The 15670-nt window shown below is 45.7% G+C and overlaps 1 protein-coding gene across 1 annotated transcript in view; it reads right to left on the reverse strand.

Annotated features, from left to right (window-relative positions):
• Positions 1-15670, reverse strand: part of LOC311137243 (rab GTPase-activating protein 1-like) — a gene marked incomplete at its 5' end in the record, with an annotated part of 195819 nt that overhangs the window by 162221 nt on the left and 17928 nt on the right. The window contains 6 exons of the mRNA XM_084171626.1: positions 461-563; positions 832-898; positions 8629-8739; positions 8904-9064; positions 11106-11280; positions 12098-12302. Of these exons, the coding sequence (XP_084027752.1) occupies positions 461-563; positions 832-898; positions 8629-8739; positions 8904-9064; positions 11106-11280; positions 12098-12302 (822 nt within the window). The remainder of the gene's footprint in view (positions 1-460; positions 564-831; positions 899-8628; positions 8740-8903; positions 9065-11105; positions 11281-12097; positions 12303-15670) is intronic.

Genomic DNA, 15670 nt, shown 5'->3' on the forward strand with positions numbered 1-15670 from the left:
TTGTCATTATCATAACTGAAGCTTTTTTCATTTGCCATCTTAACCATCCATCCTCACATGAAAATAGTAAGATGGACACTATAATAAGCATTGGCTCTTTCATTTTTGTTGTACTATTCTGCTTACAAATTCTGGGCAAAGAAGGAATTGGAATTGATGAAAGAGAGCCATAAAATCGAAGGATCTGCCTGGCCAGCTATGAATGTGACAGCAGTATGCTGTATGACAAGCAATGATTTGACAATAACATGCTGCAGTATGCTAGTGTTAGGCTGGTTAACAATGACATGCTGCAGTATGCTAGTGTTAGGCAGGTTAACAATGACATGCTGCAGTATGCTAGTGTTAGGCTGGTTAACATTGACATTCTACAGTATGCTAGTGTTAGGCTGGTTAACAATGACATACTACAGTATGCTAGGCTGGTGACAGGGCTGAGGGATTGGGGGGTTGGCCTCACCTTTAGGTGTGTCTTCATTCAGCACCTGGAAGGCAGCCATGTTGGGGTTCCAGGTGCCCGTGATCACATACGACTTTCCATCCGAGCTCTTCCCCATGGACTCCTTCACAAAGGCACACAAAGAGAATAGTGAGAGACTATATACAAATCATGATCAAGGGGTCTCAAAGAGCAAAGCCATTCCAATCAAACCCCAAAGAATTTCTTCAATTCAACTCTGTTTAGCCTAACCAACACTCAGGTCAACAAATGCCAAAAGAATGGCACGTCTCACAGTGATAGTTTAGTTCAGTACACGGAGTGCTGTTTGTAACTTGGTCATCATGTGACTGAATGAAACCACCCTGAGAGCTGCTCAGTCTTCTGCTCACCATGTCTAGAAGGTGCATGTCACTGTTTCGAACCTTCTGGCCTGGGCTCAGCAACATCCCAAAACACCTAAGGGAAAAGAACACAGGTCGTGAGCAATGGAACAAGAGGGCACTGCAATTCACATATAATCATTTCATAAGGTTTGGGTAGCATTTGGTTTTATTATATGATGGTCTTTGTTGAGACTCCCTAGCTGTAGAAAATAATTGAATAAAATAATCTACTTGAAGAAATATAACCTTTCTCCAACAGGTACTGTGGCATTAGCAAAGCTACAGGTATATTTGGTTGCAGTGACCCAATTCTGAATCCTGTAGACTCCCGTCAAATGCTGGTACGTTTCGGTGAATTTGCATGGGTCTATTATATTTATAAATTCAAGGAATCAAAATTTAACCACAGCAAAGCAGTGGCAATATCACGTTGAAACAGAGGCCACTATTTGCCTGTTTCTTATGATAGATGCGCCATCAAGTGGTTGCTGTGAGAATCACAACTTCATAAGATATAAACCATCTACTACGCTTCCATAGAATAAAGATACTCATCTGAAGAGCCTTGATTTCACCCTTCCTTCATAAGATTGATATATAACTGTCATGAACATAACAAAGGCTTACTGTTGTAATAAGCAGGCATAACTTGTGCAAGCTGGTTAACAATTACCATTAGCGTATAACAACTGCCCTTCAATCATTGTGACACAAAAAAAAACATTTTGTTTAGGTAATCTACTTGGGCATAACAGGTAGGCAGTATGATACAGTCACAGCTAAAAGAAGATTAACATAAAAAGGATGGTTGAGACTAAAAATAGGATGCAAGGTGTCTGCCTTTCACAGAACACAATAAAAAACACAGACAAACAGGAAAGAAGGCTACGTGAGAAACCTGACCTAATTCTACTAGCTAAACTGCTGCAGTGTTTTCCGTAAGCGCCGGTCAACAGCCAGCAACATTTTCCAAAGTCTTATACTTCGGAAAGTATTCACAACCCTTCAATTTTTCCACATTTTGTTGTGTTACAGCCTGAATTTAAAATGGATTACATTTAGATGTTTTTGTCAATGGCCTACACACACACACACACACACACACACAATACCCCATAATGTCAAAGTGGAATTATGTTTTTTGAAATGTTTACTAATGAATACAAAACAAAAAGCTGAAATGTCTTGAGTCAATAAGTATTCAACCCCTTTGTTATGGAAAGCCTAAATAAGTACAGGAGTAAAAATGTGCTTAACAAGTCACATAAGTTGCATGGACTCACTGTGTGCAATAATGGTGTTTAACATGATTTTTGAATGACTACCTCATCTCTGTACCACACACATACAGATAATTGTAAGGTACCTCAGTCAAGCAGTGAATTTCAAACACAGATTCAACCACAAAGACCAAGAAGGTTTTCCAATGCCTCTCAAAGAAGGGCACCTATTGGTAGATGGATAAAAATAAAAAAAGCAGACATTGAATATCCCTTTGAGCATGGTGAAGCTATTAGTTAGAACAGTGGTCACCAACTTTTTCTGAGTCAAGATCACTTTCGCAGTCAAAAAGCAAGCAGAGATCTACAGCTCCAATTTTTTGTATTAAACTTTTTTTTTTTACATGAACCTAATAAAAACAGTTCTGTAGGAATGATGTTTGGCTCTATGCCTGGCCTGCCAATATTGTTATTCTCATACTATACTATATTTTAAAACTCGAGCTTTGTTAACAAAATAGAACAGTTGGTGTAGCACTTGCGAGTCACTGCGGAAAATCAATTGAAATAATTCGGTTTTTTATTTTATTTTACTAGACTGGTACCTGCATCTGATGGTCATTGTGCTTTCAAGACAACTTGAAATCATGATGTCAGTGATCTTCAGATCGGAAAGTTGGAGCTCTTGAAAGATGCAGAGTTTCCGAAAAAAAAATTTTGGGAGTGCCCAGTTGTCTTGAACGCACTGAAGTAGGAAAATGGATAGTTCCCAGTTGTTTTGAACACGCCATTAGTCTCAGCGAAGGCCTCCGGTTAGACTGACCAGAGAGGGGGTGGGGGGACACACAGTCTTCCACCGGATGGCAAAACTGGAGTAGCACCTCATCTGCCTCATGCACAAATTCATGTTCCTATGACCAGAAAATGTGAAATAGACATGACGAGCTGCTAATAATAATAAAAATGCAGGGCTAGCGATACATTTGGCTACTCATTCATTGCAGCTGCAGCGTAAGTGGAAGTGCAGAGAAACGCGTTTTATGTTTTGTAATCGTGTTGAATAAAAACAGTGTTGACAGTGCTGACTAAAAACAGTGACAGTGGTGAATAAAAACTTAGACATGAACTCACTCATAAAAACAGCAGCTCTTTGGTGTACTCTTTGACAGTCTCTCTATGGTCATGGTTTTAAAAGTGATTAAATCTTACTTAGGCTAGTATCAAACTTTGCTGTGGCCGGGGAAGCTCTGTAGGCTTGGTGATTTGAGCTATACGATTGGCCAGTGCAGTAGGCGCACTCGATTTAGCCACATAGAGTGGGGGGAAAAAGTAGGGGTGTAACGATTCGTTTTAACAACGATTCGATTTGTATCACGATTCGTGGATGTCGATACGATTCAAGGACGATATTGGTTCATTTAGAACGATACGATCCGAAACGATTCAGTGACTTGAAATCGATTCAGTAACCTTTTAGCCAAAAATTCAACCAGTGTGACTGAAATAAATACCTGGATACTGGACAGTGCAGGTGAAGTTTCCTAGATTCCTGTTTCTTGTAAGGACCGCAATGGTGGCTTGATAATTTCTCGCTCGTCGGCTTCTCCTCTGTTGTCCGCCATGCTATGTTTTGTTGTCTTTGCGCCTTTGCGCTGCTGCTGGCGCGGGGCGATGACGTCACGGATAGGCAGACTGAATCGAGTAATGTTTAAAGCCTTTATCATTAAAAGTGCTAAGAAAAAACATCCATATAAAGTCTGACGTGCTTAAATCCAATGGGTTATTTCCTAGTATCGATACAATCGATGTATTACATTTTAAAACGATGTTAGATTGATATATGTTGTCCAAAAGGCCAACTCGCCGAGCACAGATCGATGTAGTTGGATCATAGGAATATAAATCGATACATCGATGTAGTAGATGGATCGTTACACCCCTAGAAAAAAGTATTTAGTCAGCCACCAATTGTGCAAGTTCTCCCACTTAAAAAGATGAAAGAGGCCTGTAATTTTCATCATAGGTACACGTCAACTATGACAGACAAAATGAGATTTTTTTTCTCCAGAAAATCACATTGTAGGTCAATAACAAAAGTATTTGGTCAATAACAAAAGTTTCTCAACATTTGACTCATTTCTCTCTGCCTCCTTCTTTCCACTCCTCTCCTCTTTTGACCTCACCCTCTCACCGTCCCCCCCTACTCACAAGGCAGGCAATACGCTTGACCTCATCTTCACTAGATGCTGCTCCTCTACTAATCTCACTGCAACTCCCCTCCATGTCTCCGACCACTACTTTGTTTCCTTTTCTCTCTCACTCTCCTCCCACACTACTCACTCTGCCCCTACACAGATGGTAATGCGCCGCCGCAACCTTCGCTCTCTCTCTCCCACTACTCTCTCCTCTTCCATCCTATCATCTCTTCCCTCTGCTCAATCCTTCTCCCTCCAATCTCCTGATTCTGCCTCCTCAACCCTCCTCTCCTCCCTTTCTGCATCCTTTGACTCTCTGTGTCCCCTATCCTCCCGGCCGGCTCGGTCCTCCCCTCCAGCTCCGTGGCTTGATGACTCATTGCGAGCTCACAGAACAGAGCTCCGGGCAGCGGAGCGGAAATGGAAGAAAACTAAACTCCCTGCCGACCTGGCATATTTTCACTCCCTCCTCTCTACATTTTCTTCATCTGTTTCTGCTGCTAAGGCCACCTTCTACCACTCTAAATTCCAAGCATCTGCCTCTAACCCTAGGAAGCTCTTTGCCACATTTTCCTCCCTCCTGAATCCTCCTCCCCCCCCCCCCCCCCTCCTCTCTCTCTGTGGATGACTTCGTCAACCACTTTGAAAAGAAGGTTGACGACATCCGATCCTCGTTTGTTAAGTCTAATGACACTGCTGGTCCTGCTCACACTGCCCTACCCTATGCTTTGACTTCTTTCTCCCCTCTCTCTCCAGATAAAATCCTGCGACTTGTGACTGCAGGCCGCCCAACAACCTGCCCGCTTGACCCCATCCCCTCCTCCCTTCTCCAGACCATCTCCGGTGACCTTCTCCCCTACCTCACCTCGCTGATCAACTCATCCTTGACCGCTGGCCATGTCCCTTCCGTCTTCAAGAGAGCGAGAGTTGCTCCCCTTCTCAAAAAACCAACACTCGACCCCACTGATGTCAACAACTACAGACCAGTATCCCTTCTTTCTTTTCTTTCCAAAACTATTGAGCGTGCCGTCTTTAGCCAACTCTCTTGCTATCTCTCTCAGAATGACCTTCTTGATCCAAACCAATCAGGTTTCAGGACTGGTCATTCAACTGAGACTGCTCTTCTCTGTGTCACGGAGACTCTCCGCACTGCTAAAGCTAACTCTCTCTCCTCTGCTCTTGTCCTTCTAGACCTGTCTGCTGCCTTTGATACTGTGAACCATCAGATCCTCCTCTCCACCCTCTCCGAGCTGGGCATCTCCGGCGCGGCTCACTCCTGGATTGCGTCCTACCTGACCGGTCGCTCCTACCAAGTGGCGTGGCAGGAAGCTGTCTCCGCACCACGTGCTCTCACCACTGGTGTCCCCCAGGGCTCGGTTCTAGGCCCTCTCCTTTTCTCCCTATACACCAAGTCACTTGGCTCTGTCATATCCTCACATGGCCTTTCCTATCATTGCTACGCTGACGATACACAACTAATCTTCTCCTTTCCCCCTTCTGATAACCAGGTGGCGAATCGCATCTCTGCATGTCTGGCAGACATATCAGTATGGATGACGGATCACCACCTCAAGCTGAACCCTGGCAAGACGGAGCTGCTCTTCCTCCCGGGGAAGGACTGCCCGTTCCATGATCTCGCCATCACGGTTGACAACTCCGCTGTGTCCTCCTCCCAGAGTGCAAAGAGCCTAGGCGTGACCCTGGACAACACCCTGTCGTTCTCCGCCAACATCAAGGCGGTGACCCGCTCCTGCAGGTTCATGCTCTACAACATTCGGAGAGTGCGACCCTGCCTTACACAGGAAGCGGCGCAGGTCCTGGTCCAGGCACTTGTCATCTCCCGTCTGGACTACTGCAACTCGCTGTTGGCTGGCCTCCCTGCCTGTGCCATTAAACCCCTACAACTCATCCAGAATGCCGCAGCCCGTCTGGTGTTCAACCTTCCCAAGTTCTCTCACGTCACCCCCCTCCTCCGCACACTCCACTGGCTTCCAGTTGAAGCTCGCATCCGCTACAAGACCATGGTGCTTGCCTATGGAGCAGTGAGGGGAACGGCACCTCTGTACCTTCAGGCTCTGATCAGTCCCTACACCCAAACGAGGGCATTGCGTTCATCCACCTCTGGCCTGCTGGCTCCCCTTCCTCTGCGGAAGCATAGCTCCCGCTCAGCCCAGTCAAAACTGTTCGCTGCTCTGGCACCCCAATGGTGGAACAAGCTCCCTCACGACGCCAGGACAGCGGAGTCACTCACCACCTTCCGGAGACATTTGAAACCCCACCTCTTTAAGGAATACCTGGGATAGGATAAAGTATTCCTTCTAACCCCCCCCCCCCCCCAAATTGTAAAGTGGTTATCCCACTGGCTATAGGGTGAACGCACCAATTTGTGAGTCGCTCTGGCTAAGAGCGTCTGCTAAATGACGTTAATGTGCCCTTGAGCAAGGCACTTAACCCTAATTGCTCATGTAAGTCGCTCTGGATAAGAGCGTCTGCTAAATGACTAAAATGTAAATGTATATACCCTTTGTTGGCAATGACACAGGTCAAAAGTTTTCTGTAAGTCTTCACAAGGTTTTCACACACTGTTGCTGGTATTTTGGCCCATTCCTCCATGCAGATCTCCTCTAGAGCAGTAATGTTTTGGGGCTGTCGCTGGGCAACACGGACTTTCAACTCCCTCCAAAGATTTTCTATGGGGTTGAGATCTGGAGACTGGCTAGGCCACTCCAGGACCTTGAATTGCTTCTTACGAAGCCACTCCTTCGTTGCCCGGGCGGTGTGTTTGGGATCATTGTCATGCTGAAAGACCCAGCCACGTTTCATCTTCAATGCCCTTGCTGATGGAAGGAGGTTTTCACTCAAAATCTCACGATACATGGCCCCATTCATTCTTTCCTTTACACGGATCAGTCGTCCTGGTCCCTTTGCAGAAAAACAGCCCCAAAGCATGATGTTTCCACCCCCATGCTTCACAGTAGGTATGGTGTTCTTTGGATGCAACTCAGCATTCTTTGTCCTCCAAACACGACGAGTTGAGTTTTTACCAAAAAGTTATATTTTGGTTTCATCTGACCATATGACATGCTCCCAATCCTCTTCTGGATCATCCAAATGCACTCTAGCAAACTTCAGACGGGCCTGGACATGTACTGGATTAAGCAGGGGGACACGTCTGGCACTGCAGGATTTGAGTCCCTGGCGGCGTAGTGTGTTACTGATGGTAGGCTTTGTTACTTTGGTCCCAGCTCTCTGCAGGTCATTCACTAGGTCCCCCTGTGTGGTTCTGGGATTTTTGCTCACTGTTCTTGTGATCATTTTGACCCCACGGGGTGAGATCTTGCGTGGAGCCCCAGATCGAGGGAGATTATCAGTGGTCTTGTATGTCTTCCATTTCCTAATAATTGCTCCCACAGTTGATTTCTTCAAACCAAGCTGCTTACCTATTGCAGATTCAGTCTTCCCAGCCTGGTGCAGGTCTACAATTTTGTTTCTGGTGTCCTTTGACAGCTCTTTGGTCTTGGCCATAGTGGACTTTGGAGTGTGACTGTTTGAGGTTGTGGACAGGTGTCTTTTATACTGATAACAAGTTCAAACAGGTGCCATTAATATAGGTAACGAGTGGAGGACAGAGCAGCCTCTTAAATAAGAAGTTACAGGTCTGTGAGAGCCAGAAATCTTGCTTGTTTGTATGTGACCAAATACTTATTTTCCACCATAATTTGCAAATAAATTCATTAAAAATCCTACAATGTGATTTTCTGGATTTTTTTCTCTCAATTTGTCTGTCATAGTTGACGTGTATCTATGATGAAAAGTACAGGCCTCTCTCATCTTTTTAAGTGGGAGAACTTGCACAATTGGTGGCTGACTAAATACATTTTTTCCCCACTGTATCTCCCGGTCCGCCGGAGTTTGTCTTTTCAGACAACTTAAATGGTTCAAAATGGGAACACTTTTCTTACCCCGTGCGCAGGGCTTCTGAATCAAGTGTACTTACTGCCAACAGAGAGAAAACATTCTTTATTTTTAAAGGGAACGCAAGCCTTTATCGTTGGCTGTTCTACAGAAATGTTTGGTGATCGACTAGGAATGCCTTGAAGATCGACCAGTCGATCACGATAGACCTGTTGGCGACCACTGCACTAGAAGGACTCTGGTTGCAAAACATATTTAGAGTCTATTGTATTATATCTAGGCATTACTGTATTTCATTATGTCAAGCTTTCCCTCTTGTATTTACCTGTATGACCCAGATGGGTTGCTCTTGTGTGTGGTTGTGCCTTTAACAACACCATACTACAGTATAAACAGTATAGGACAGTGGTTCTGACCCGTGTATGCAGCTCACAAGCCCTTACAGAAGGATAAAGTGCGCAGCAGACCCTCACCTCTCAATGCCCAGCTCTTTGTTGCTCATCTGCTGGACCATAACCACCACCTTCTTCTGAACGCCCTGCCGCAGCTTGAAGAAGAACTTATCGCGGTCCTTGGGAACCGGGCTGAAGAGAGGAGAATGGGGGAGAGGAAGACAGCCAGACAGATAGACAGTTGTTGGCTTAAAGGTATGTTAAACTGTGTGTGTGTGTATGTGCGTATGTGACTGATTTAACCCCATAGCATGCATAAGTGTGTGTGCGCGCTCGTGCAGTGGCTACATGCTGACCTGTAATTGCCCTTGCTGTCATCCTCTTTGACCTCCAGTGAGACGGTGAAAGTGAAAAGGTCACTGTCGGGGGAGAGCGGCAGGTCCGAGTCTCTCTCGTCAGGGTTTGGCTTGGAGGAGCGCCGGAACGCTGTGGAGAAACTGTACAGGATCCGACTCACCTGGAGTGGAATGTGGAAGAGAGAGAATATAATAGTACGATGAATGGATTTTGCTGTGGGGACAATCAAGTTTAAATTCAATTAAATGTAATATTACTTTACAGGGCGGCAGGTAGCCTGGCGGGTAGGAGCGGTAGCCTGGCGGGTAGGAGCGGTAGCCTGGCGGGTAGGAGCGGTAGCCTGGCGGGTAGGAGCGGTAGCCTGGCGGGTAGGAGCGGTAGCCTGGCGGGTAGGAGCGGTAGCCTGGCGGGTAGGAGCGTTAGCCTGGCGGGTAGGAGCGTTAGCCTGGCGGGTAGGAGCGTTAGCCTGGCGGGTAGGAGCGGTAGCCTGGCGGGTAGGAGCGGTAGCCTGGCGGGTAGGAGCGTTAGCCTGGCGGGTAGGAGCGTTAGCCTGGCGGGTAGGAGCGTTAGCCTGGCGGGTAGGAGCGTTAGCCTGGCGGGTAGGAGCGGTAGCCTGGCGGGTAGGAGCGTTAGCCTGGCGGGTAGGAGCGTTAGCCTGGCGGGTAGGAGCGGTAGCCTGGCGGGTAGGAGCGGTAGCCTGGCGGGTAGGAGCGGTAGCCTGGCGGGTAGGAGCGGTAGCCTGGCGGGTAGGAGCGGTAGCCTGGCGGGTAGGAGCGGTAGCCTGGCGGGTAGGAGCGGTAGCCTGGCGGGTAGGAGCGGTAGCCTGGCGGGTAGGAGCGGTAGCCTGGCGGGTAGGAGCGGTAGCCTGGCGGGTAGGAGCGTTAGCCTGGCGGGTAGGAGCGTTAGCCTGGCGGGTAGGAGCGTTAGCCTGGCGGGTAGGAGCGGTAGCCTGGCGGGTAGGAGCGGTAGCCTGGCGGGTAGGAGCGTTAGCCTGGCGGGTAGGAGCGTTAGCCTGGCGGGTAGGAGCGTTAGCCTGGCGGGTAGGAGCGTTAGCCTGGCGGGTAGGAGCGGTAGCCTGGCGGGTAGGAGCGTTAGCCTGGCGGGTAGGAGCGTTAGCCTGGCGGGTAGGAGCGTTAGCCTGGCGGGTAGGAGCGTTAGCCTGGCGGGTAGGAGCGGTAGCCTGGCGGGTAGGAGCGGTAGCCTGGCGGGTAGGAGCGTTAGCCTGGCGGGTAGGAGCGGTAGCCTGGCGGGTAGGAGCGGTAGCCTGGCGGGTAGGAGCGTTGGGGCAGTAACCGAAAGGTTGCTGGATCGAATCCCAGAGCTGACAAGGTAAAAATCTGAGCAAGGCAGTTAACCCACTGTTCCCCGGGCGCCGATGACGTGGATGTCGATTAATGCAGCCCCCCGCACCTCTCTGATTCAGAGGGGTTGGGTTAAATGTGGAAGACACATTTCATCTGTTAGAATGGAAATGTGTATTTTACCTTGATAGGGCGCCCTCTCCTGGTTTCTTCCAGTATAGTGAAGGCAAGTGCCCACAGAGTCTATACACATTTACTCTTTATTGCACACAGGTACCAATAACAGTAGAATATAAATTATTTTAAATCGGTTAGCCGCCGAAAACACATTTGACCAGTCATGCTTATCGGTCTATAGGTTAATTTGCATAATTACGTGGAACTAAATTTGCAAGTGTGTATTTTCGTTAATAGTCATGCATCTTATTTATCACACAGCATACAGAAGCTAGTTTAAGGAGTGGAATGGCCTACCGCCTGTCAGTGCGAGAGCAGCTCCTCAAAAATCTGGTACTGGAGTGAAACACGTGCTTTTATAAGCCCAGTCATTGCGCAACATTAGGTGTGCTGTTTAGAACTGTGTTTTCCCGCTAATTACATTTTGGCAAATGTTTGAAAATGACATTTTATCAGCTGCTTTATTACAGCAGTTGCATGTTCATTAATAGGTTATAGCCTTTTGACTAAGACAATAGGCTTGCTATTGCTGCATGTTTTCATTCAGCTCTTAATGAAAAATGTCTGTTTCTTGAATGAATGCATAGTATTTTCTGTTGGTCACATCATTTTACTGTTTGGGGAAAAAAGGTTAAAGGTTGGTTAGTCGGCAGCAAAATTGACCTAAATTTGCATCCCTAAAAAGAATAGAATAGAACCGAGTACAATAGAACAGTCACTCACAGCTTCCTTGATATGGCAAGAGAAGACGTGGATCTGGAAGTCCTCTGAGCTGCGGTAGCTTTCGGTGAAGGAGAAGCAGTCACTCTCGATGGAGCCCTCTCGACCCCGGGCGCAGAACAGCACCTTGTAGATGGGGAAGGAGGCGATCTCCGTGCCCGACGCCTGGTCCACAATCCTGAGGAAGGAGAGAGGACAGGAGTTCAAGAGATAAGCAATTGCAACTATTATTGAAGGGGATCGGGGCTAGGGGTTCCTTAAGTAGGCCCACTCACCTTATACAAACGTATGTTAATTAATGTTTTGATGTCAACTTTTTCATACAATCCAACAGCATGCTCCGTTAATTCCCACTGTTGTAATCTGTCACATTATTTCCCACAAATGCAATGAGAAAGGGATTTCATAACACCTTGGTTCATTATATCATTTCCTTTTTTCTGTAAAACTCAAATGGTTAGGTGCAGAGAAATATCTATTACTTTACACATTAAACGTTTATTTTCTTATTTCGTGTGGTGATCTTTCGCATTCCATAATTCCCACGATCGGCTAGAAGATTGTTATGGCTTCGTTTCTATATTCATCAAACCAGAGTGCAGGTGCTTACAAATACACTGCCAAAGAAGGGTGTACTCAATCTTTCAACCTTTGTTTCGATGAAAACCATTTCTGGATGCAGATGCAATATAAATGACGCCCATTTCAGACGTGTAAGAGTTTAGCCTACTTGTTGCATAGTCATACACACAGAAGCAAGTACATGTTGCAATTATATTGAAGGCTGTAGTTTAGGTCTATGTAATTACAGGAGGCATTCCCCAGACATGACATGCACACAGATCACACACACACACACAGCAGTGCATTGGTGCAGTATATTGGTGTGTATATGACTGACCTGACACACGTTGGGCACAAAGGGTGGCACAGACAGAGATGCCACTCTCTACTTACATAGTGACCACATACTCAAAATTCCTATATGGACTGACCTGACGCAGCCCCCGGATACATTAGGCACATGGAGGGTGACAGGGATGGCACTCTCTGCCCACAGTGTGGTCATGGCTCTCTGGGCCTCGGGCTCACTGCGTGGGGCCTTCACCCACGTACAGCCCAGGTAGGACAGCTTACTGAACTGAACACTGTCCTCCTCCTGGACCGGTGGACTGCCTGCTGCCGGACACACTGACGCCTCTGAGGGGGACAGACAGACAATAGGTCAAAGGTCACATTGTTTAGAACGTTAGGGCAGACAATGGTAGCTCTGTGGAATAAATGGGTTGTCTAATCCTGGATAATCCTCAGTAAAAATGGTACCTGAACCGAAATTAAATTTACAAAATCACAAAAAGTCATTTGAAGCTACTATGATTTAGCCTTTGATGATTCTAACAGTAATTTCATGCAAAGTTGGATGCTAAAGTAGTAAAGAAGACGTGTTAACGTGTACTAGCCTGCCTAAACTGGGGAAGACACTTGTGAAGACAGCAAGCCAGGGTCATGTCTAACCTGTACTTGCGCACTCAACAACAGGAAGTGAAATCGAGGACAGCACAGCAGCATCTGGATGTGTGCAGCTGACTTGCACAGTCATGGCCAAAACTGTTTGTGTCACACCTACACACTACTTAGAACCAGGTTGGACTGAAGAAGAACATTTGTTGTCAAATAGATCAATGAAAGTCAATGAAGTCAGGGTAACTGTATGTATCTGTAGATAGGCCCTGGACCCAAACACAGCCTAAAATTAACACCAGCCACCTGCCAAATGCGGGTAGATTTTGGCATTGGCGGGTAAGAGGTCTATTTCCCCAGCCACGTAGATGGGTGGTCAGGGCTCTACAGTGCAAGCAATAAAAGTCAAGTATGATCACATTTATAGTCAAATAAATGCTGCAGTAGCTGTTTTCAAAGAATTTCTGCCGTTTTGTTTCATACCTGGTCAATTAAATCGCACAAAGAACTACGAATCCTACATAGCCTATGTCACCTCGCGCTGCAACACTGCCTGGCTGGGGGCTGTGCGCATGTGAAGAGCTGAGTGAAAGACTCATTTTTAGTAGCATTGCGCACAGACATAAAAGTTGGTCTAATTTACTTGAAATGAAAGTCTACTGAATTGAGACTTTGTCCTTGTGTTTCTTGGCTATTTACATTGTTTTGTTCACAAGCTAAGTTGTTTTTGTTTCTGCTGCTAGGGAAGAGAAGACAACGCCTATACTAGTCAGACTCAATTGCACATGCACAAACATGACTTGTGCATGCCTGGAGTCGCTATACAACCATAACAGCCCTTAAAGGGGCAGGTGAACATTTGTCTCGTCTGATACTTTGGTTAAAAGACTCAGGTCACAAAAAAATTAAATTAAACAATATACCACATTACTTCTTACTAGTAATACATTGCCATACATTTTTTACATTGTAGAATAATAGTGAAGACATCAAAACTATGAAATAACACATATGGAATCATGTAGTAACCAAAGAAAGTGTTAAACAAATCAAAATATATTTTATATTTGAGATTCTTCAAATAGCCAGCCTTTACCTTGATGACAGCTTTGCACACGCTTGGCATTCTCTCAACCAGCTTCATGAGGTAGTCACCTGGAATGCATTTCAATTAACAGGTGTGCCTTCTTAAAAGTTAATATGTGGAATTTCTTTCCATCTTAATGCGTTTGAGCCAATCAGTTGTGTTGTGACAAGGTAGGGGGGGTATACAGAAGATAGCCCTATTTGAAAAAGTCCATTTTATGGCAAGAACAGCTCAGATAAGCAAAGAGAAACGACAGTCCATCATTACTTTAAGACATGAAGGTCAGTCAATACTGAACATTTCAAGATCTTTGGAAGTTTCTTCAAGTACAGTCGCAAAAACCATCAAGCGCTATGATGAAACTGGCTCTCATGAGGACCGCCACAGGAATGGAAGACCCAGAGTTACCTCTGCTGCAGAGGATAAGTTAATTAGAGTTACTAGCCTCAGAAATTGCAGCCCAAATAAATGCTTCACAGAGTTCAAGTAACAGACACATCAACATCGACTGTTCAGAGGAGACTGTGTGAATCAGGCCTTCATGGTCGAATTGCTACAAATAAACCACTACTAAAGGACACCAATAAGAAGAAGAGACCTGCTTGGGCCAAGAAACACGAGCAATTGACATTACACTGGTGGAAATTTGTCCAAATTGTAGATTTTTGGTTCCAACCGCCGTGGCTTTGTGAGACGCAGTGTGGGTCAACGGATGATCTCTGTATGTGTAATTCCCACCGTAAAGCATGGAGGAGGAGGTGTTATGGTGTGGGGGTGCTTTGCTGGTGACACTGTCTGTGATTTATTTAGAATTCAAGGCACACTTAACCAGCATGGCTACCACAGCATTCTGCAGCAATACACCATCCCATCTGGTTTGGGCTTAGTGGGACTAATTTGTTTTTCAACAGGACAATGATCCAACACACCTCCAGGCTGTGTAAGGGCTATTTTACCAAGAAGGAGAGTGATGGAGTGCTGCATCAGATGACCTGGCCTCCACAATCCCCCGACCTCAACCCAATTGAGATGGTTTGGGATGAGTCGGACAGCAGAGTGAAGGAAAAGCAGCCAACAAGTGCTCAGTATATGTGGGAACTCCTTCAAGACTGTTGAAAAATATTCCAGGTGAAGCTGGTTGAGAGAATGCCAAGAGTGTGTAAAGCTGTCATCAAGGCAAAGGGTGGCTATTTGAAGAATCTCAAATCTATTTTGATTTGTTTAAAACTTTGGTTTGGTTACTACATGATTTCATATGTGTTATTTCATAGTTTTGATGTCTTCATTATTATTCTACAATGTAAAACAAATTGTAAAAATAAAGAAAAACCCTTGAATGAGTAGGTGTCCAAACTTTTGACTGGTAGTGTACATTTATTGTTTTAGAAACATTTGCTCATCTGTTCATCACTCGGGCTCCCGAGTGACGCAGTGGTCTAAGGCACTGCATCTCAGTGCTTGAGGCATCACTACAGACCCCCTGGTTCGATTCCAGGCTGTATCACAACCGGCCGTGATTGGGAGTCCCATAGGGCGGCGCACAATTGGTCCAGCGTCGTCCGGGTTTGGCCGGTGTAGGCCATCATTGTAAATAAGAATTTGTTCTTAACTGACTTGCCTAGTTAAATAATGGTAAAATATATATATATATTTTTTAAATGTGTTACGTTGGTGTCATTTTAGAAGAAAGAAAAATATTTTGGCTTGGTAAATTTTTTTAATCTACCTGCCACAGTGGCTGGTGGACCAAAAAGTTAACTTTATGCCCTGTTTGGGTCAGACAGCCATGTGCGATACAGTACCAGTCAGCGTACGTTGACCGTTCCTTGTCTACATGGTCAGTACAGTACACTCTGATACAACTACTTAGTAACAATGATATGAATGACAATGAATGTACTTCTACATTGAGGTCACTGGAACAGCCAGCAAAAGCCTTGTGTTTTCAGAGAGAACAATAGATATGACAATTTGTCTGATTCTGTACAATGAGATTTTCATGCGTTAACTTGAACCATCC

Source organism: Coregonus lavaretus (genome assembly GCF_964263955.1).
Source record: "Coregonus lavaretus genome assembly, chromosome: 11".
NCBI classification, from domain to species: Eukaryota; Metazoa; Chordata; class Actinopteri; order Salmoniformes; family Salmonidae; genus Coregonus; species Coregonus lavaretus.